Source organism: Xiphias gladius, chromosome 11, assembly GCF_016859285.1.
Source record: "Xiphias gladius isolate SHS-SW01 ecotype Sanya breed wild chromosome 11, ASM1685928v1, whole genome shotgun sequence".
NCBI lineage: Eukaryota > Metazoa > Chordata > Actinopteri > Istiophoriformes > Xiphiidae > Xiphias > Xiphias gladius.
Window position 1 is genome coordinate 8,498,081 of NC_053410.1, and position 22,427 is coordinate 8,520,507.

Sequence of the window (22,427 nt, forward strand, 5' to 3'; positions counted from 1 at the left end):
TCTTTTCCTAGTCAACGAGCGTCCGCTGTAGTTTCACTTCATCTGCGCCAACATGGCGGATGAAACGGCTAAAGCGCAGACTGCCCGGCCGGGCGGAGACACAATATTTGGAAAAATCGTACGCAAAGAGATTCCTGCCAACTTCATCTATGAGGATGACCTGGTACGCATTAAATATTTTCACTAATAAAGACATTTGGGTGTAATAAGCCACAGTTCTCCGTGAAAGCGTGCCCTGCGGGTGCCGTGTAGCTAATGTTAGCTCTTCGCCAGCTTCGTAGAAACTGCTACTGTACTGTAATTTTGTGAATATTTACAGAAGTGTGCTATGTGTAGGTCGTTTATCACAGAATTAAACCAACCCAGTACTATATGATATTTTAACAGAAAACGGATTCGTTTTTTTGCAGACAGTTGGCTTTCCACTAAAATATGACAAGGTCCACTTGGCCAAATATGCCCGCTCCTCCGGCAAATGCCTCGTAGCCTGTGCAGCTTGAGCGCATTCATGTGTTATTATTTGTGTGGTTTGGATAATGAAATCACAACCTGTGAACCACAGCACTGAAGGCATCTAAACATTCAATGTGAAGCTGCCAGTGTCATGCTCAGACAGAAGGTGACAGTGTACTGACGGTACTCTGATATTACCCTGCACTAACACTGTGCAAGAGAGAAAATGCCTGCAGTGCAGATCGCCTAGTCATGATGTGTGTTGGTTACTGTGGTTACTACAGCCGCATTGATCTATAGCATGAATGTATTAATAGAGTTCCTATAATACATCTATGGTCTAGATGTGTTTATTTTACGGTTAGTAAATCCTGGCTTTGCTCCTGCTTTTTACTAGTTGGGGATGAATACCTTTGGGCTGTGTCCGGAGTCACTCCCTATTTGCTATATTTTGCACTTAATCTTTGCATTTAATCCACACCGCTTTGTTTGAGTGTGTAAATTTATCCACTAAATAGTACCTGCGAAAAAATTCCACAGTGGAACGGAAAGAGTAGTGCCCATGGCATGTACACTACTTTCTGCTAAGAGTCCCACAATGCAATGCGGTGCATTTTATAGATGAAAACATTTCTGTTGTGTGACTAAACTCACAGCTTTAAGTGATGACATAAAAGGATGATCAATTGTTAGAATCCTAAATCTCAAATCTGGGCTAGTCAGTCATTATCAGGGCTGGTTCTTGCCCGCCTTTGGTTCTGCTTCTACGTTTAAATAACCACACATTTAAGTCTTGTTTCTCTTTTCCCTGGCAGGTTTTCTAAATATCTGAACCCGCTTTGTATTCCTTATGTAATAAGCTATTTCTGAGTCCCCTGATTTTCTGAATGAGTACAATATGCATTATACAATGTGATGTCTTTGAGACCTTGAATGCGACACGAAGATGCACAAATTCTTTATATGTGTATGGTGTCAGTAATGGCCAATAGCAGCTTTAAGAAAAAAAAAAAAAGCCATATCATATTGAGACACAAGATGTTGAACGTTTTGCAGATATGTTAATACCAAGAGGTAATTTCAGCTGGAACGGACAATGACACAATTATTCATTTCTTCACTATACTACTATGTGTCTTGCACACTACAGTGAAGTTAACCCATTAGTATCTCCTTATATGTACAGTAAATAATTTGGACAACATATTACCATCGTTTTCAAGTAGAGTACAGTCTGATAAAACATCATCACAAAATGCAGCAGCAAAGCATATTGACCCAACACACATACAACTAAAGTGCAAGTCAGAACACAAATTGCGGGAGTATTAAATGCATTATATCGTAAAGATGTTTCTAATTTAGTTTCTGGTCGCTCAGATTAAACCAGCACCACATCTGTCTGCACAGGCTAAACTCTTCTTAATTTGTTCTTCTTCTGTTTTTCAGTGTGTAGCCTTCCCTGATATTTCTCCTCAAGCTCCCACTCATATCCTTGTCGTCCCAAAAAAGCCAATTGTTCAGCTGTCACAAGTAGAGGATAGTGATGCTGAAGTAAGTATGATTATATGACCTTCTTTGCTTTTATAATAGACTGTAAAATGACTTATTTCCACTTTCAGTGATTTGCTTTCTGTCAGTGACCTCTAGATGGAACCTTTTACAGCCAACTTAATGCTTGTCTGGACAACAACAGTACTTGAACATTGTATTTTAATCCAGGGGTTGCATGCTTATGTTTATGCATACATGTATGCATTTTCACCTCATTGTCATTCATAAATTCTCTCTCTGTCTCTTAGTTGTTGGGCCACTTGATGATAGTTGCAAAAAAGTGTGCTCAAGAGGCGGGCCTGTCTAAAGGCTACAGGATTGTCATCAATGATGGGGTAGATGGAGGCCAGTCTGTCTACCACATCCACATCCATGTCCTGGGCGGACGCAGGATGGAGTGGCCCCCCGGCTAACCTCCATCTCCCGGCACAGACCATTCTGCCATCAGTTTTCACATCTGTTCTTTGACAGTCTGACAACAAGTACTGTTAAATTTAGACTAAAACAGTTCTTCATGTGAAATAAGACAAAAGAGTCAAACAAAACCTGGAAATTCACCAATAAAATGCACCTCACAACAACAGAGAGTCGTGTTTTTCTCTATCTAAATTTCTTCAAATCCGGCTGTTGCTGAATGCATTCTTTAAAAATATGAAGATAGCTTAAATGTGTTTATTGTTCGTACTATTGGGATTTCAAGCACTGTTGTGCTCTTTCCCTTGGTCTCTTGTAAGTATGTAAGTGAAAGAAGAATCAGACAATATCATAGATACATTTTGTCATCCAGTGCCATCTTCTAGCCAAGGTTTCATGAAGACACTCACCCTAGTTAAATAAAGTTAGATCTTTTGTACTAAGCTCAAATTTTAGGTGACGCTACATTGAATCTGCTCATATACTTAATATACGTAATACCACATTAATACTCCATGTACGCAGTCTATGCTTGGCCTTTCTTCTGAAATGATTCAAACAGCGGAGTGTACAAATTTTTAAGAGTTCAAGCAGCACAAATGTGTAGCATAACTGAGTCATTTGCATTTTCAGTTGAGCTGTGATTAGTGGTCTGGAGACTAGCTGGGTCTACTTCAATTCAGTGACAATTACAGAAATTCAACCATGAATATAGAATTAACCCATTTTCTTTTGATTAAAATGCCAAGAAGTTTTATGCATCACAGTTTTTGAATAAATAAATGCAGGTTCCTTCTCTATCAGTGGTGCTGGCATCGCCTGCCTGTTTTATAGGCACAAAGTTTTATCTTGAAAGGACACATCCTTTGGAAATTATAATCTGAGGTCAATTAGGTTTATGTTAAAGAGGAACTCCACACTAGATTTTTTTTTTTTTATGCACTGTAAACATACTGTAATCACATAATTTTTGGCATATGTTCATACAGGTGATTTATTTATTTCAACAAGAGACATTGTGCAACAGAAATGCCTATTCTGCTTAAAATAAACTTGTATGTGTCTGCTTGGACTTGAAAGCTCAGTGCCCAGTCAAATGAAAACTGAAACAAGTGAATGGCTCTGTTTTATTAACAGTAAGAAACAATGCAGATAGTTGAACAAATATAAAATACATGAAACATCCACAAAATATTAAAACAAAAATAAATAAAATTGTGTTTTTTTTGTTTTTTTTTACAAAAATGACAAGAAAAAATGACACTGATCAGATGACACATGTAGAATTTAAAAAATAAACATGTACCTAGCATTCACAGTCCCCTAATTTCATTGTTTTTTAAAATTTATTTATTTATTTTTTGATAAAATGGGGGAGAAAAAAAAAAACAAGTAACACGATTGGAGGCTTCATTTGTACAGACAGAATAGCTCCAGAGAGGCAAGGCAGTCACTTCTGATATCAGGCATAGCGATATCATTCTTTGTCAAACCATTTGACATTTGATGCAGCCTTTTACGGCATCTTCACTACTTCTGTATGAAAAAAAAAAAAACAACACAATCTGATGTGCAAAACAAGAATTTTTTTTAGACAACTACATCTTTTTTGTTCTTTTAATCAATGCCCCTCTGTAGTCAAAATGGGCACTTTGAGGCATTGAAAGACATTGTACAGTACAGTATAGAGAGAAGGAAATGAACTTGTATTCTGGTACCTAAATTCACTATTGTGGGAATATCTAAGTATTAATACACTGTCTTTAAGTCATCTTACTCTAGAACACAGACTATAAGCTGAAGAGAGATTCAGAAAATGGTTAGTCACCATAAAGTAACTCGAAAAGCAGCAAAGTCGATGAGAAAGAGGTTAACTGTACTGTCTGTCTGCAATTCTACAGTATCAGGACGCTGGGACTTCCCCCGTTGGTGGAAAGAGAACAATGCACCTTCAGCATACACACTGATATGAAGCCTTAAATACAAGCAAAATTCATAAAATAGATGAGCTTATTTTCAAAGATGTGATCATTTCTACCCACTGACCTTCCTCAAAGATACTTTTTTACCCATGTTATTTTTGACAAGACACTAATTAATACTATATCCAGCAGCTTTTCCAATGCTCAGGTTTTGTGTGCACATGAGCTCAAACTATTAATTAACAGATAAAGAAGATGAAATTTATTGTGAGGTGACTCCGGGCATCAAAAACCAAATGTCTGTAGTATCTGCAATACAATAGCAGTATCTAAATATTATAAAATATTTAGTTTAAACAGTTATTTGCTTTGCTCATCAGTGCTAGTTTTAAAAGAAGTCACATCAGCTGTGACTGGAAAGAGTACAAAACAAGCCAATTGGAAATCATAGGACACTTGAGTGGATGTACTATAGCAAAAGGCTAAGAGCACTGATTCTGACAGGCCATGTCACACGGGTCAAAGAAAGATATGGCAGCAATGATTAAACTATAATAAATATGTTTTTTGAATCTTTGATTTGTTGACACAAAAAGGTTCTTGACATTCAGAGAAAAAGGTGAACTGCAGACAAAGGTTACCTCGATCTAAAACGTACAATATGAACTGCCATATCAGCTTTTGCACAATAGATGAATTGCAAGATGGCTCTATTGTTTGAAAATGACAATATCAAGGAAATGGTTAACTTTGGTAAGTGATTTTTTTTTTTTACCGGAAATGATCATCGGTTTCCCAAAGGCTGTTACTATTGTGTGAAACTACCATTCAGTATTAGTAAGATCAACACAGACACCAACTGGCAGGTAGAAAGCTCTCAGATCTGTTCTGTACATGCTACTGAAGTGACAAACTTTGTGTAACATTTTTTCCAACTACTGGGAGGGAAAAGAAAGGAAGGAAAGATAGGTGAGCAAAGAGATGGGGAGGCACTACAAATCCTTTTTTAACAGAGTCAGTTTGAAAGATGGTTCAATGGACGGACAGTTAGAGTTATGAAATAAATAAAACTTCTGCAATTCTGCTTCATTTGTGAGCTGTTTCAGGCATATAGCATGTCTGTGTATGACTGTGTAGTTTGTCAGGGTGGTTACTTAAGGCTGCTGAAATATTCTTTGTACTGAATAAGAGCTAATAACTTAGTCATCATAGTGTAAATAAAACATCTTTTGCAAGTGTTATTTTACAATGCATTCTGTTTGTCTGAAATTACTGTATTAAAGTCTTAAAAGTTGTTTTTTATATCATTTGAGAGGGCAAAGGGGGTTGCACTGCTACTATTGAGGATGTGTTTTAAGGCATGTCCTTAGTGTAGGTAGGGTCCTGACACATGAAAAAGGCAAGAGGAGAAGACTGGAGGAATAGTGGAGACTGTACAGCCACAGAGATCTGTCCACTGAGAGAGCAGCCAGGTAGCATTTAGTCCATCCGGAAGCCAGGCTGGCCAGTAAGCATGAATAGTTTAAGGTTGAAAAGCTCATAATATGACATAGATCCAAATCATTCATGGGTCAATTTCCATTCAAGGGTATATCCATGATGCATCAGTCGGGGTCTAAAGTTGAAGCACTTCATTTGCGGCCACATCTGGTAACACTTCAGCTAAATTATCTTGATATTATATCCATAATCCTAGAGTGGTATAGTCAGCAGAATGGCAACTGTTTTGTCAGAAAAAAACTGTCTAAATGTTTCTATACATGCCCCCTTGTTGTTAACACTGATTACCAGCCACCTGCACTCCAATCAGGACTAATGTTTATTCACATAACTTTGATTTCAGGGAAACTTCATGTTCACTTCTGTGCAATGGCCTCCTCTCCGCTCGGCCGCATGCGGTTGAAGGGCAGTCCTCCAACTCCTGTTAACCCCAGACCCACACTGGGGTCTCCTGCAGTTTCCTCGGTGCTGGCAGAGGAAGCCTGAACCCTGGCAGAGGCTATTGATCCTCCAGGCCCAGGAAGGATCTCCGGCAGCGATTCTTTGGCTGGGGGCGCAGACCCAGGGCTGGCGGCAGATGGGGAAGTCGTTTTGGCGGTTTGGGGCTTGGTAGGGGTGGTGGGGCTGGTCAGGCCGAGGCTCGCCAGGGCATCCAGAGTCCCATCTGGGTCTACCATTACATTGATCACTGAGACAGAGAGAGGGAGATAATCAGTTTGTGGAAGGCTTTGTGTAAAACTCAATGTACATTCACTGCTTAAATAAACTTAAATCTTGGTTTGCGTTCAAGGCCCTGAAAACTATTTTCTTAGCTGTTTTTTTATTGAGTGATGGGATCCTACATGAATACATAGATTTGGATATTTCACATGAATGGTTTCTGTATTTATTTTTTACTGTGTGCTGTTCCCGCTGGTTTGAAGTGAAAAAGTTGATGCCCTGTATTTCCGTGCACCAATCAGGATTTAGCAACATTTGAATCTTAATCTGAAAACAATTTGTGGATTTTTTGGTCACTGTCGATAAGATCTAATCAAACGAAACCCTCCCAGTAATGATGACGGAGATTAACTTGGTTTTTCAGTGTTAGACTGTTAACAAGTAGTGCCTTGTTGTTTAAGATGTTTTTTTTTTACCTTACTATTGTTGCTTCTTTAGTCATAAACATTTAATGTTATAGAAAAATACTTCTAATTTTAAGACAAGTGTTCAGAGCTTTAACAAAAGTATAAGCTTCAATACAGTCAATACACCCCTCTAAAATTACAGTGGAAGGCAGTCACAACTCACCAGCCAGTGTAAAGCACTTTCTCACACCTCAGTGTCTCATACACCAATGTCTATCACATATCACAGATTAAAGATTTCGTAGAAAATCACTCAGCTCTAATCTGAGTTTTTGTCACTACTTCTGCTGCTTTCTCTCTTTAATAGTCCTATTGAACGTAAGTAATCAAATAAGAGGCTGTTGCATCAAAAATAGCCACAGTTATATACAGCAGCTTGTTCAAGTGTGTTTGTAATTCAGGTAAGTTCACATTTGTTATTAGGTTAGAAGTGCACATGTGCCTTTTACTTTACCTTGAAGCTGCTTCTCAACTCTCTTCAGTTCAAGCAGAATTGAGGAAATCTCCTGCATGAAGTGAAATGATGAAGGAATAACAACAACAAAACTATTAGCTTCCAGTATCACTTTGCTTTTTTTAATCATCAAATATTGTTCAGACAGACAGATTTCTGTACCTTGTTGGATGTTTTCAGGAGTGGAATGTCACTTTCTGATCGCAGTTTATTCTCAATTTCATCCCAGTTCCTGTCCTTATCCTTGAACAAAATCCTGAAGAAAAGTAACACACAACAGGACACACGGTCATTTACAATGGCTCTTTCCTGTACAAATCAACACAGTTGGCACACTGAGGGATAGATGCATTGTATGTGTATTGTTACATACTCATGGAAGGTTATAATATCACACAGTGTAATTACCTGATTTTTCCTGCAGTTTTGTCGACAGAGTGTCTGATCTTAGTGGACAGTTGAGAAACTGAATTGAGCAGAAGGCTGTCTAACACCGCCTGAATACACAGAGGAAAATAAATTAAGTATGACATATGACAACCTGAAGGTGATTACAAGTGCTTTTGTGAAAGCTTCCATATTGGTATACAGTATATTTGATTTCATGCTCTCTGTGTAGCCTTTCACCTCCTCTCGGTTCCAGGTGCGTCTCCTCAGAGCTCGGGGTTCCAGACTGTCAGGGGCACGGGGGCGGAGCTCCACTGGCTTACCGTTGATCTCTGGTGCCTTATTGGTTGAAATCACAGGCGGGATCTTCCTGAAGTTGAGGCTCTCATCAAACACCCGATCCACCAACTAGGCAAAGATGGGGAGAGATGCAGAAGAGAGAGAAGAGGGAAATAAAATTTTAATATTTTAAAAAATTTCTTCCCAGTGTTATTCCAGCTTTCTGTAATAGAGTTAAGTAAACATCTGTGAGAAATTAAGGAATTAGCAACTCTGCCTAAATCTTTAATTTTCAAACCCAAAAAAGCAGATTTTAGTCCTATAGCGTTAAAATAAGTAAATCCTCTCAGGGCCAAAATAAGAATGAACAAATAAAGAAATCAAAGTACAGCAGAAATGAGTATAATAAATCAATTCCTCTCAAAGCAGATGAAAGCTACAAAGCAACCGAGAGGCAAGGCAGTTTCATTCAAGCAAAACAGGAGGGATGGCAAAGGCGCAATGGAAGCACACACAGTAGGGCAATGATAGAAGAAGAAAAACGGGCACCTTTCTCATGCTCTCCTGTATGTCCGGTTGCGTGGAACGTGCAGGGCCTACCTCTTCCCGGGTGTCGATAGCTGATCCCGGGGTGGTGGCGGCAGTGCTGACGGTAGTGCTGGGTGCTGTGCCAGATGAGCTGACTGAGTCGATCTCGCCGGCCACATCGTGGATCTCACGGGCCAAGATGGCCAAGTCCTTAGCCAGGTCCTGGCTGATCCTGCGCACACAGGGGAATAACCTGTTAACCATCAGACAGGGGTCTTTAGGACTCAGGACAGACATCCATATAAACACTTGCAACATGCATACACAGTACCTAGTAATCACATACACATCAAGATAAAATTTAAGCCATTAAGGACTAAACATTACAACAGATTCATGAAAGGCTAAATTCGTATATCAATGAAAAAATCAGTCTTATAAACATCAGCACAAATCAATACCTGGCTATCTCCTCGCTGTGTGCTGTCCAGTCCCTGATGTACTCCTCTTGCTCTTTCATACGATGTTTGATCCCCACTCCACCCGGACCCGTCACCACAGCAGAGCCTGGGCTCGCGGTGGTGCTGAGCCTTGAGCTGCGGTGTGGGACGAGGTGATGAGGCCGCACGTGGGAGCGTCCTCCGTGTTTCGGAGAATTCCGGTTGGAGCCAAACTCTTCCTCTGAGGTGGAGCCGTACTCTGGTGGCAGACGTCTCCACCTGCTGCTACTGGACACTGTGATTGTAATGGCAGGGGAATACAATGGTTTCGTCAATATTACTGTACTTTATTCCATTACAACATTTGTTATTCATGAAGTTAATAAATGAGCTTGTGAACATGAGAGGCTTTGTTACTATGACAGCCCCCAGCCAATCCTGCTTTTTCTGACAAAATTCCAAAAAATGGGAGCAATGAATAAAAAAAGATCGGTGAGTCAAAGCATTGCATTTTATCTTGTTTTGTTAAGTTATTAATGGACAGGAATGTGTTGGTGAAATATTGAAAACAACAGAAACAGCAGCAAAAGGAGACCACTTAAGTTCATCTACCCCCCCCCCGCCAACAAAAGCTTCCAACAACATAAAATCTTGATAGCGCCAGGACATGTCAAGCTGCTTCAAAACCATGATGAGACAACACCATGCTCTATCAGTCTCTCAAGAGTAAAATGGGACCAAGTACAAGTGTCTTGAATAAAAATTTCCACAAGGTGGAGCATTGTTCCAAAACCATTTGCTCATAGGTTTTGCAGGTTTAGCTCCAAAGTTGTAAAATGATTTAATAGAAACAGAGTGAGAGTAGAGCATCTGGGTCTTCATCACAACATTACTTGATGATTTTAAGAAAGTAGAAACAGAGTTAACACTGCAACATATGCTAGAGCTGGGTCATCGTACTCAACTTTACTGAGTGAAATTTCTTTTTATAATGTACCAGCACTACAAACTACACTGTTAAATTTACATCTGGATCCAAACAGATTAATAATGTCATAGCAAAACTTAAATCTGTAAAGTGTAGAAGAACCACAATTGGATAGTCTTTAACAAAAGACTTTACATTAGCTCGACAGTCCTACAGAAACATACCTTAGTTTGCTTTTGTACTGATTACTAAAAGTGTGCATCATCTTTTCAAGTGGTGTATATCTCATTTTGAAATAAAAACTCTTCAAATGCTAACATGAATAACCTGTTTTCCTTTTGATGAGCTTGGTGGCAGCTTGTATTGCCGTGACCCAGATCTGACACACAAACACAAACACACACACACACACACACACACACACACACAAACACACACACACAGTCCTATAAGGCTCTAGTTCTGGTACAGTACCCATCAACTCTTCCTCGGCATCACCGCCCTCAGGTTCGGGCTGAGAGCTCTCTGGACGATGAAAACCAATGCACAAGTATGTCACAACACAGTGGAAATGTTTACAAACAAATGTTTACATGCTGACACAATAAGGAGGTATGCAAAGGTATAGACATTTTGGATTGGATCCTTACAAATCGATTAATAAACTCAAAATAAAAAAAACAAAAACAAACCCTGATTTTGAATTTTAATTTTCCTCTTCTCCTTCTTCCTACAATATACAAAAAAATCCGAATAAACCAGAGAACAGACATGCAATTAATGTTCTCACCTGTGGGCGAGCAGTATCCAGATGTAGTGGTCTTAGTCTTGACCTCATTCAGTTTGGACACGCTGTTGGCCCTCATCCTAGGTGTCAGTCTGTTCTCTGTGGGTGTTGATGAGCGCAGACCCAGGCGCAGAGCAGTCTCAGCTGACAGGCGGGATGAAGAGGTGGAGCTCCGGGTCATTGTGCACTCTGAGTCACTGCGGGCTGAGATGGAGCCCAGACGGTTCCTACGCGGCTGAGCCAGCATGTCCAGTCGTGACAGTCCCTTCCGACCAGATGGCGGCTTAGAGGTGGAGCTGGTGGTGGACACCTCAGAAGCCACAGACACCCTGTCTGCATCAGCGAGGTCAGTGTCAGATGTATCCCCCAGCCGGGCACGGCGAAGAAGGGAGGCTCTCGTGGGCCGTGGCTGAGGCAATGAGGCCTGCTTGTTCAGGGAGGAGGTTGTGGCTGCCTGGAGAGTGCGGCTGGTTTTGGAGGAACCACTGGTGGAAGTCTTAGCGGACCTGCTATCGAGTTTGGAATGGAGGGGATCGTCTAAGCCGCGTCCATGTGCTGAGAGCCCCAACGGTCCAGAGTAGGTCTCCTGGTCTGAGGAGAGGATGTCAGAGATGGGGAAGGAAGAAGTCTGGTCATCATCGGTGAGATCTAGTGAAGGCTGGCGTGCTCTGGAGGAGGCAGAGGACGGCTGAACAGAGCGGCGCGCATCAGTCCGGCTTGTCGCCTCCACAGTTCTTGTTTTAGTCTTCCTCTCCAAGCGCTCACGGGCACTTGCATTAGTGACGCTGGTTTTGGAAGCTGTGCTCATGTTGCTCTTCTCCCGGTGCATGCTGCTGAGGGAACGTCGTTTCTGTACACCACCAGCTGCTGCTTTCCTGTCTGCTTCTCCAGCCACATGACTAGCTGTGCTGGCCGTGTCCACATCTGACTCAGGAGAGATGGAGTCAGTCCGAAGGGGGAAGCCAGAACCCGAACCCTGAGTGGTAATGCCAGTTTTACTACTTTTCTGGTCTAGTTTGTTTTCATCTCTTAGTTTGGCCTCCAGGAATGCCATGACAGCTTCAGTGTCTTTCAGGAGTGTAGCAGTATCCATGCTTCCCACAGAATCACTGCGTTCACGCCCACTGCCACCTCTGTTGATGCGTGGGATGAGCTCTGCAGGGACATTAGCACTGGGCTTCTCAATAGTGAAGCTGCCCTGCCGCACTAGAGGCTTCCCAGACTTTTCGCCTTCTTTTTCTGCTGCTCCTCCTCCTCCTTTCTTCTCCTCTGACCTCTTTCTCCGCTCAGTGCTGCCAGAGGTCCGGAGAGGAGCTTTGGATGGAGAGGAAGTTGAGCTTTGTTTCCGTTTACTGGTCATCTCACTGTCCTCGATGGGAGTTGGAGACTCCCCGTCTCCCTTGTTCTCTTTTTCCTGGGGTTCAGTGTCCTGCTTCTCCCCAATCTCTGACCTCAGAGTTTTAGTGCTGGATTTAGCCCGGGGGTCATCCACAGGGAGCTGAGGGAGGGTCCTGCGCTTACGGTCGGTCAGACTGGAGGAGGATTCACCTCTGCTGAGGGATGCACTGGACTCAAAGGCATCAGCTCCTAGAGAACAAAGGATAAAGTCACTTAACTGAGATTAAAGATTTTTTTTTTTTTTTTTTTTTTACATAATTTACACGCATATTGAATTCAAGTGCTGCTTTATACAGTACATGCTTTTAAATTTGGGGGATTTTTTGAAGGAAAATGTATCTGAAAACTTAGAACTGAATCAGGCTTAGCATTTAATTTAGTCCTAATCATTCTGTAAGAATCAAGTGACGATGTACCTCTCTCTTTGTGCAGGAAGGCGGCTGTCTCTGCTCCTGATCCCTCTGGGTCTGTCCTGGTGTGATTGGCAGCGAGACTGGCCCACTGAGAGACCCAGCTCGAGTCACCACGAAGAGCCTGCGGGGACACGAGAGGGAGATGAGGGTGGGGTGACAAGAGAGATGGTAAGTAAAGTTAAGTAAATTAGTGTTGGCACAAAGTGGCAAATATACAGAGTAGATCATGAGTGAAATTGGCATTTATGAGTTTATCTGAAATGTAATACGTGATGATGGAAATTATTTAGTTTGTGAGAATGAATGGCAGTGGTATTAAGAAAAATTCCCATATTTATATTTTACATGGAAATCAAAATATGATTTGTCTGATTTGAGGCTACTTGTCTGACGCCTCAGTCTGACTCATATATTCTACTCATAGGTAGACATTTACATACTTTTTTGGATTTCAAATAAATAACCCACAAGCATATTACAAGAAAGTTTTAAGAAAAGCCTGAACAGTTGCTTGTTTTACTAAATAAATGGAATAAAGACTTGATAGAAAGGCTGTCAATGCTCATACACACTGTCCCCTCCCTCCTATGAAATTGCCTGGAGGGCTGAGCGTGTCTCCTCATCTTAGTATGATCTAGGTCAGTCTCTTTGAGGACTAGCCTACTCCCATTGCCAGGCTAGGGGAGTAGAGTGGTCAAGTCATGGGAGTGACTGTGACTCACATTATGAAACTCAGCCATGAATCTTAGTGTAACTCTTATACACTGCTACACTACACTAGATTGAGAGACATAATGAAACATTGAGAATCAGAGGTCATTTTTTTTACAATGGGATTTATCTAATCCAAACGAAATTCACAAAAATTGAGTGATCTTGGGCAACATCAGTAATCTAGTTATGGACACTGGTTAATATATGACAGTCAGAGAAATGCAGATAGAGAAAAAAGAGATCACATGGGGGAACTAATCGTAAACTGAAGACAAACTAAAGGAATTCAACTAAAGGAAAAGGGACAAGAAGAAACTGGACAAATAAACTGTACAGTAAAAACAGTTTTTTACCTCTTTCGCTGTCTCTCCTGTCTCCTTTCCTTTTCCTTCTCCTTTCAGGTCTGACAGAACAGATGAGTCTTGGTTCTGCTGAACACCAAACACCTACAAACATTTGAAAAAGCAGGAGGGAACAAAAGCTGACAATGTGGCAAAAGATGGACAATTTGCTGAAGTATAATGTGTGAAAATCTTAAGGCATTATGTATGTATGTAGTGTATGTATTTTGTATGCGCCCTATACATGTAAGTACTCTAGAACACTGAAAATTAAATACCCTCATGATATAAAATCACCTCATTAAAGTTATTCTACAGTCCTCTTGATGAACAAAAGTGAACTGAACAGCCAGAAGAAGATGCTGTTCAATTAAAGCACCAATAGTTCAGTACCATGGCAACGAACAGAAATCACTCTCTCTCACACACACACACACACACACACACACACATGCGCGCACACACTAATTACAAAAGAGAGAGAAAACGAGAGTGGACATGCAGTGAGCAGTGTGCCAATTAGTGTGCCAGCTAATTACAGGAATTAGCATAACAACACTTCCAGTTTTTGAATATAATTCACTCAGTCAGAACAGTGACTAGAAATACACGTCACTAATTATATCACTGCTCCTCCTAAGATAACACCTGTATACAACATATAAAGGGATATGTGCCACTGTGAGATATCATTTAGTAAAGTTTAAATTATGCCTGTGTAGTAACCTTTATTGGCAACAATTTAACTTAACTAAAAATAAGTATATATTCTTCTAGTCCAAGCTTCTAAATCAGCTAAGTGGCAATGAAATAGCCTTCTGAACTTCCCTCTATAATGGTTATGCATTCTTTGCTTTTGCTATTTAAAGTATTTTAAATTCCTACTTTACTTGTGATGATGGTCTAAAGTAATGTTCATTAAATATCACCCTGAAACTAACATTAAACCATCTGTTTTCTGTGACGATGAAAGAGCACTTTGCTACAGGACAGGAGCGGCAGTAGGAAACTGATGGTGGGTTTTCAGCCTCCCTGGAGCATATTTTAATAAGAAAGGACACTGCTTGACGGAGCAAGTCTCTCAGGGCTATTACAGAAGCATTAGGTTTACCAATTGGACAGAGAGGATGGAGTGGTGGTCAAGCAAAGCAACACAGAGATGATAGCTTTTAGTGGCAACAAAAAACAGTCTCAAAGGACTTGCTATGCCTAAAAGTGCCAACGAAGCAGGTAATAAAGAGACTATTAACCTTGCTTTGGTCTCTATGTCTTTGGTCAAATTCTTTGCTTTAGAGTTACTGCAGAATAACTCTAAAGCTGATAATGAATTAAATGAATTATCTAAACAACATAAGGCAGTGCAAAAGAAAAATCATAACATATGACTAAATTAATGTTAGATTACAAAACCATATCATAACAAGTTCAACAGTAACATAGCAAAAGAAAACAGAGAAGAGGAGCATCCACAATGTGTGTGACTCTTCACATCTCTGGGAATGGCCCTCGAAGAGAATTGGATTTTGTTGCAGTATTAAGCAGATGAGATTTTAGCAAGGTCACCATGTTTCAATAATTGCAGTATGATTCCAAATGCATCGCACAGCACTGGAATTCAAACGTTGAAGTCAAGACAAAGTATTGTGGTTGAGGTAGAAATACAGAAATTATCCTATTTAGTGCAGGTAGTGGCTAACATCCCTGAACATTCCTACCTTGTCTATCATGCGCCTGGCCTCCTCTTCCTCTGGGTTCCTGTTCTCCAGTTCAATAGTATAGGTCCCCTTATCACTGTGGTCATCCTCTGCCTCTCCTCCAGCTGTCCCCGCTCCCCTGCCCACAACCGAAGCGTCCTCGCTGGGGCTGGTTGGGCTACCTGTCGCCAGCCCGGTACTGGCTGAACTTCGACCGACACTTTGGTCCTCGGACCTCTGCTTGAGAAGCACACGGGCAGCCGTAGGGGCGCCTACAGCTACTGTGGCCGGTATTGGAGCTGGGACTTTACCTGGCAGGAACAAATACAAAGCAGAAATACATATATTAGAAAAACACACATAAAATGCTTTCACAGAGGATCAAGACACAGAAACAACCCTTAGTAACTGATGCCCAAGGTCATGACCGTTTTTATGTGTAGCAGCACTAGTGAATGAATTATAATAGCCCCTGATTAACAGATTCAATGTTACTGCAACTTTTGTCAATTTACAAGGTTCTTAGTCTCACTTTTCATGCAAAGAGAAATACTTCCACATGAAACATAATGTGGAGCCTTTTAGGTCTTCTTTTCCTTAAATAACTTAAATAACTCTTAATATATTTCAAATGCATAGTTTTTAACTTTGAACCTTTACTCCAGAAAATACACACAAAGCTGTTCATAGAGGAGTATCATAGAATATACAAAGACACTTTTACTACCTGAATCTGAGGCTGTAGTAGCAGAAGTTGAAATGCTGAACACCTTGGGGTGAGATGGAGGCTGAGGACACAGTCCCTCCCCACCAGCTCCTCCCCCCAGCAGGGGGGCAGTCTGGGAAAATGAATACGACCGTCGCTTGCGAGGGTTTTCCTCGTCATAGAACTCAATCATGAAGGCAGTGCGGGTGCCAGTTGTTCGGGTCCCGCTCACGGTTACGTTCCCGCCTCCTGCTCCTCCCGCTCCTCCTCCGCCTCCCACGTGGCTATGTGCTGCCTTTAGACGTTCCTCAAGGGCATGGCGGCGGTTGGCAAAACGCAGGCCCAGTCCATTCTCAGAGTCACTCTGGGTGCCATCCTCATGCTTGCTCCCTATGAGGGAACAAAAATAATAAATGGCAGATAAGTTACTACCATGCATATTTTTTCAACAAAGGGCTTATGTTCTAATTGCTCATATCAATCTTCATAATTTACTACAATAAAATGGAAGTTTGTTTTTCCCTGGGTTAGGTTTACAGTACTATTAACTACAGCTGAGGCTATGTTTCTGTAAGTATAATGATAAACTGTAGGATGTTACATTAGCCAACATTCTTAAATCCATATCATAACGTGTACACAACAGTAACACAGCAACAGACACAACAGCCGTTGTGCATCCATAAAATACAATACAGCACCACTGTACAGTACAATAATGTGTTAGGCTGTTTAGATCTCTACATGAATTAAACAAGCATGAAGAAGAACAAGACAAGCACAGAACCACACCTTCCTGAAAGCACATCCATTGTGTATACTGCAACAAGAAACAAATGTTTGCTAACTATTACGGCCAAAATGATCTATAAACTTTCAGCTGCGGGCTGAATCAACTCATTCACCTAAATTCACAATGCCTAGCTTACCTACCATGTAACTATTTCTACATTTTGATCAGTCTGGGTCGCATCAGCATGTATTCTCAGTGTTGTGCGATGGCAGACAGTGTGCCATGCTAATCCAGACATGCCACCCACATGGTTACTGGCCCTGTCTACTTCACTGACAGTGAGAGAGAGCAATGAGGGGGAAAGGAGGAGGAGAACATGGAAAACACAGTAGGAGGCTGGATGTGAGTGTGTTTGTGTGTGTCTGTGTTGGGGGGGGGGTCAAAGGAGAAAGGGGAACGAAAAGGGGAGGGTGAACAGGGAAAGGAGGCTGGGGGATGCAAGAAATGAGGAGGGTCGATGGGAAAGGAGAGAAACTGGATTAAGAGGGAGAAAAGAAAAAGCCAAGCAGGGAGGTTTAGTAAGAGTAGGACGCTCAGGATATAGTGTAATGCCACTAGAGTTGACAGCATTCACACAATAAGCCAGTCAGTTAAGGAACCAACAGCTAGCCAGTCAGGGTATCAGAGAGAGGGGGAGATGAGACATCATATGACCACCACATAACACTGCACAGCTTCTGATCCTGGTAAACACATACAGTATACAATAGTGTCTCTCATTCCTTCTCCAAAATAATACAGGCTCATAAAGAAAATATAGTAGGAACATTCAAACTATATCATATCACTCCATAATCCAGAGTCTACATCTGTCCCAGTTCACTAGCAGACCAATTAAATCAATCTTATTACATCCTACAGTGTGAGTTTAAGTATTTAAAAATAGTACACAATAATGTTACTGCTGGAGTGAATTTATAACCAAGTAGTGGTTCAAGATCGCCATAGCCAAAATGTGCAAGAGATAAATAAAGTGCTAGAAGTAGACTTCCGTCCATTAGCTCCCATGGGTTAGTGGACTACAGTTGGCTGCCTGGGGATTTCGAATCAGTTGGATGCTCTGACGTCACTTCTCTTTTGTCTTTTTTCATTTGATCTTTAGAGTAAAATCAATGTAAGTAAAATTCTAGGCAATAATGTCTGAAATTGAGATTAATTATACAGATGTTGCACAATGAAAAAATGAAAACAGTAACTGACAAGATGTGACACTGGTCCAATTTAGACAGAGTTGATGTATCAGTATAATCACATTACCACTGTGAATATAAGTATTAAGTCTGTGTAATTATAAGGAGTCTTCACTAATTTTACACGGGGATATGTTTACTTTTGTATTTTTGGAGCTTGACTCTCACAACTCCTCCAACTTTATCAATGAACAATATTCAATCACTGGGGTATCAATATGGCTCTGTGGCCTAGCGCATATTTCCAAGTCTGCAGCTCATTTGTCACATTCCACCATCCACTTCCTCCTGTATCTTTCCTGTCTTTTATCACTGTTTGAATCTAATAAAGCATACATTCCATTAAAAAGAAGAAAAAGGCAGCATACAAGGAATGAGAAAGGAAAGCAGCAGTGCATTACAGTAGCTTGAGCAGATCAGTAGATAAGCAGGCAGAGAGAGGCAGGTCTTTCATGCTGTGTGCCCCAGACAAAGAGCCCGTTGGCAGGGCCAGAGGAGAACAGAGGTGTCTGTGAGAGTCCAGTGCTCGGCCCCACTCACCCCACCATGACTCACAGTGGAGCTGGCCTCTGCCTCCGCCGCTGGCTGCGTGCACACGCACGTGCGCACACATAACTGAGTGCCCGACACAAGGATGTACTTACTTTACAAGCATACACAACCACACAAACAGACAAGCAAACACGTAACCCCAAACATATTCCGAATTTTGAGCATACAATACAGTACAAATACGCACACATAATATTGAAGTTCAACTTTTGTGTATCTGTTAAGCTTTTACTACTGCTGCGGATGAATATCAATTGAATTGTGCATAAATTACTCTCCATTTATCAAAATCTTAGAAAATAATCTTGCAACATTTCAAATCAAACATTTATAGCCTTGATGAAATGATCAGAATCACATCTTATTGGCAAGGGCAAGCCACAGATTTTTAGACGTTACAATAATACACACATGGCAGTTCATATTCCAACACTGATAGAAATAACAGATAGTATAAAGATGTATCCTCAAAATCCTCTTTACGGAAAGAGGAGAAACACTCACCTTGATGCTTACAAACCAAAAGCTTTGGCTCAGTTGCCTCTTCTCAGTTTCCTCGCTAAACCTCTGCTTCTCTCTCTGCGTAGTACCTCTATGACACACCCTAAGCACATCTCACATGCCTCTTCTCACACAGGCTGCACTGCTTGTCTGCAGATCAGTGCTGAGCACGTTTCAAACACACACATGCAGCAAACACAGACACGAAGAATTTCAGCCACACATATCCACATATGAGCAGCACATGCTTCACACACGCCATCAGTCAGCGCTGAAATTATTCCCTCACACATGCTCCTGCAGCGGTCACGAACACAAACATTTTCACTACTAGTTTTTGCTCCTTCTAAATCTATGTCTCTCTTTCCCTGCCATTATGTGCATCACTGTTACTATAACAACTATCTACCAAAAACTGCTCTCTACTTCAACACCTCCCTTTCCACTTAAACTGCAGTCCAGGCAACAAGCCTCTCTCTCTCCCTCTCTCGCCTTCATGCCTCTCTTTGTCCAATCACCTGTCATTGCTGCAAATACTGCTCTCAGCGTTACAGTGAGGTTCTCCCGATTTCCTCGCCCTGTTAACCCCCCCCCCGACATACCTGTTTTTTCGCGCCTCAAATGTCCACAGCTGCCATCAACAGACAGCTTTTCCATCCAGCTGTCCACCTGTCCTCTATCCACTCCTCTTTGTCCTCTCCCTCCCTCTTCTCCTTCTTGCTCCACCCTTCTTTTCCCTGCCTTCCGTGGTTATTCTTGGTTTCCTTTAACTCATGTCACAACCACAGTCCATTCCTCGCAATTTTATGATTTCCCGTTCTTCCTTCAAGGAATGAATACCAAGAGACAGCTCATCAAGTAACAGCTTCACTTGGAAAGACTGCAGTGTCTAGCGGTCTCAAAGTCAGTAAGACAGTCAGTCAGTTAGCAACATAATCATCCATTAGGTGAGCCATTCTGTCAGCCAGTTGACATGCGTGTAGTACTAACTCCTTCTAATGAATTGGCTTCCCTGCCTTCCACTGCTACCTCACAGATTTCCATTTTCATCAGCTCCTGCCTGTTGGTCCCTCCCCCACACGTCAACAACATAATAAATGGGCCTCCATTTAATTAACTCATGACCAGCATGTAGTCTACCATAGCTTAGCTTAGCATCAAACTTAAACTCTCTTTACTTGCAGACCTAAGCCTAGCATAGCCTCTCTTTGTCTGGGCCTTTCTCACAAAAACCCTTGGCAGCAGGAGCCTAATCAGCAGTTTCCTCCTTGCAGGTAAATGGAACAAAGAAACATAGAGAAGCAGGCAATTTACAGTAATAAAAATCCCAAACCTTACCCCGAGGATACATAGCGACAAGCCCGCAGAGGTATACAGAGATGATTTAGATGTCCACACTGACAATGAGAAAAAAAAAAAAAAGAAAAAAAAAAAAAAAAAAAAATCAAACAAAAAGCCTAATCTAAAGCCCCTAGTCAGGCATTAACTGCCATGAAGTAGTCTATGGGTACGTGCTCCTCACTAGATAATATGTCTTTAAAAGGTGAAAAAGCAAATTTCAATGGAGGTTGTGCAATGCTACTCATGCTAAGCCTTGTCATTGGTTGTCAGAACAGTAAATGAGTAAATAGGGGTTTAAACGTTTCTGTATGCTAACTGCTAATCCCCTGGTTTGGTTACCATTGCCAGCAACCCCTGCTGTTAACAAAGAATCTACCCAGTCCTCACATAGTTTAGGAAGCGACAAATGGAAAATTTAGAGTGTGTAAAATTTTGTAATATTAAGGTATAACACTAGTATGATGATAATTCAGGTGAAATAACTGACAACTCAGGAGGGAATGTTATTGAGACTGTAAATGAGAATCTTCGGTGAGAGAAAGGAAGGAAGGAAAAAATGATCAAGGAAGAATTACAGAACCAGAAAGGCAACAGCAAAAACTTGTACACAATCTGTAAACATAGAAATGGTAAAAGAAAACCTCCACCTTTCAGTCTTTTTAGATGGACTGGCACGTCACTTTTGATGCTCTTGCTGTCATCTTCTGTTGACTCACTGCGCACCAGAGTGGGGTCGTTCTGAGCCAGCCAATCAGCCACCTTGCTCTCCGATGCCATCATAGCCGCTTGAAGTGTGCTCAAGTCCCTCCCTCCTCCGCCTACACTTCCTGCTGCACCCTTCTTGGAGCGAGATCTGTGGTGGTCAGATGTGAACTTCGACACATGGTCTTTAATGGTGACTTTCCCTGGAGATGTATTGTCAAACTCTATGGTGAAGGAGGCGTGACCTTGAGCTGTGGGGCAGACATTGCAGTTTTGTTACTGTGTCAGTCGGTGTCAGTCAATACTACTAAATACAAGGTTGAGGTGAAGCACTTAAATGGATGTATAAATGTCACTTATTGGTATAATTAAATTATGGAAATATACAGTACATGGATATTTTTCCAAATATGATCAAATCAGCTAATGGCTTCTGTTGAAGATTGATTTCTACACTAGAAAAATAGTGGCCTCTTCCTGTTTTGTGTTGTAAATTGATGCCTCATTCTGCCATAAAGGAGTCAAATATATTTCTCAAAAAAGCCAACTTGATTAAATTTAAATGTGTACAGTACACACGTAAATATACTAATCTTACTAATGTCAAAAGTTAAAGTAGTAGTGATTTACTGTCTCTGCTATTACTTTAAACTACAAAAGTCATTATTTGGAAACACGGACACCATAACCAAATATCCCCTTTAAACTCTAAAAGAGAAAAAATATACACAGGGGTACTTTTATTTACAATAAATCAGATTACATGAAATATATACTTCACCTGTAGTGGTGTGAGTGGTACTGCCCTCTGTGTCCTTAGTGGGAATCTCATGGATGCCGTTATTGGTCATGTGACCCTCCTTGGTAGGGATCTCAAAGTAACTGGAATCGTGAGCAGTGGACGTATGAAGGCTGTTCTCTTTAGCCTTCTCCCCTCGACGTGCCTCTTTGCTGTCTGAGTTTGAAAAACATGTAAAACCGTGACAAAGATTAATGATTTAAATTTAAATTTTTGTTTTTTAAAAACTGCAGCAAAGCTTGAACCAGGTTATATTGTATATAACAAGTCTGTATGAATAGTATAACAAAACAGTATAACATAAACTACTGTCCTAAGATTTCTTATCCAAAATTGTAAGTGAATGGTCAAACAAGGCCCCACATGTACCAATAAATTTGCGGTCTGCTCTTCAGCAAGTGTTTCTCACCATTTATCAGAATTACTGTCTTCTTCTGGGGGAGGATACAGCCCTATAAACTACAAATACCATGAAAACATGCACATATTTGTTCTGTCTTTGTCTGTCTT

The 22,427-nt window shown here is 41.1% G+C and overlaps 2 protein-coding genes across 8 annotated transcripts in view; one reads left to right on the forward strand and one right to left on the reverse strand.

Moving 5' to 3' along the window:
- Positions 1 to 3: 3 nt before the first annotated feature.
- On the forward strand, positions 4 to 2,590 carry hint1 (histidine triad nucleotide binding protein 1). The gene is made up of 3 exons (XM_040138736.1): positions 4 to 163; positions 1,903 to 2,007; positions 2,256 to 2,590. Exons 1-3 carry the CDS (start codon positions 53 to 55, stop codon positions 2,418 to 2,420), a joined length of 381 nt encoding a protein of 126 aa, XP_039994670.1. The 5' UTR covers positions 4 to 52; the 3' UTR covers positions 2,421 to 2,590.
- Positions 2,591 to 3,545: 955 nt separating this feature from the next.
- Positions 3,546 to 22,427, reverse strand: part of cep170aa (centrosomal protein 170Aa) — a 43,932-nt gene continuing 25,050 nt past the window's right edge. For 2 of the 7 annotated variants that reach the window (XM_040138729.1, XM_040138730.1), the window contains exons 9-23: positions 21,900 to 22,073; positions 21,064 to 21,369; positions 16,061 to 16,429; positions 15,355 to 15,644; positions 13,652 to 13,744; positions 12,588 to 12,705; positions 10,777 to 12,360; positions 10,461 to 10,511; positions 9,080 to 9,353; positions 8,640 to 8,871; positions 8,052 to 8,219; positions 7,833 to 7,921; positions 7,587 to 7,680; positions 7,425 to 7,476; positions 3,546 to 6,531 (exon numbers count right to left, since the gene is read on the reverse strand). In XM_040138729.1, coding sequence (XP_039994663.1) covers positions 6,200 to 6,531; positions 7,425 to 7,476; positions 7,587 to 7,680; positions 7,833 to 7,921; positions 8,052 to 8,219; positions 8,640 to 8,871; positions 9,080 to 9,353; positions 10,461 to 10,511; positions 10,777 to 12,360; positions 12,588 to 12,705; positions 13,652 to 13,744; positions 15,355 to 15,644; positions 16,061 to 16,429; positions 21,064 to 21,369; positions 21,900 to 22,073 — 4,226 coding nt within the window. In that variant the 3' untranslated portion in view covers positions 3,546 to 6,199. The remainder of the gene's footprint in view (positions 6,532 to 7,424; positions 7,477 to 7,586; positions 7,681 to 7,832; positions 7,922 to 8,051; positions 8,220 to 8,639; positions 8,872 to 9,079; positions 9,354 to 10,460; positions 10,512 to 10,776; positions 12,361 to 12,587; positions 12,706 to 13,651; positions 13,745 to 15,354; positions 15,645 to 16,060; positions 16,430 to 21,063; positions 21,370 to 21,899; positions 22,074 to 22,427) is intronic. The other 5 variants (XM_040138734.1, XM_040138731.1, XM_040138733.1 and 2 more) reach the window with 5 other exon arrangements.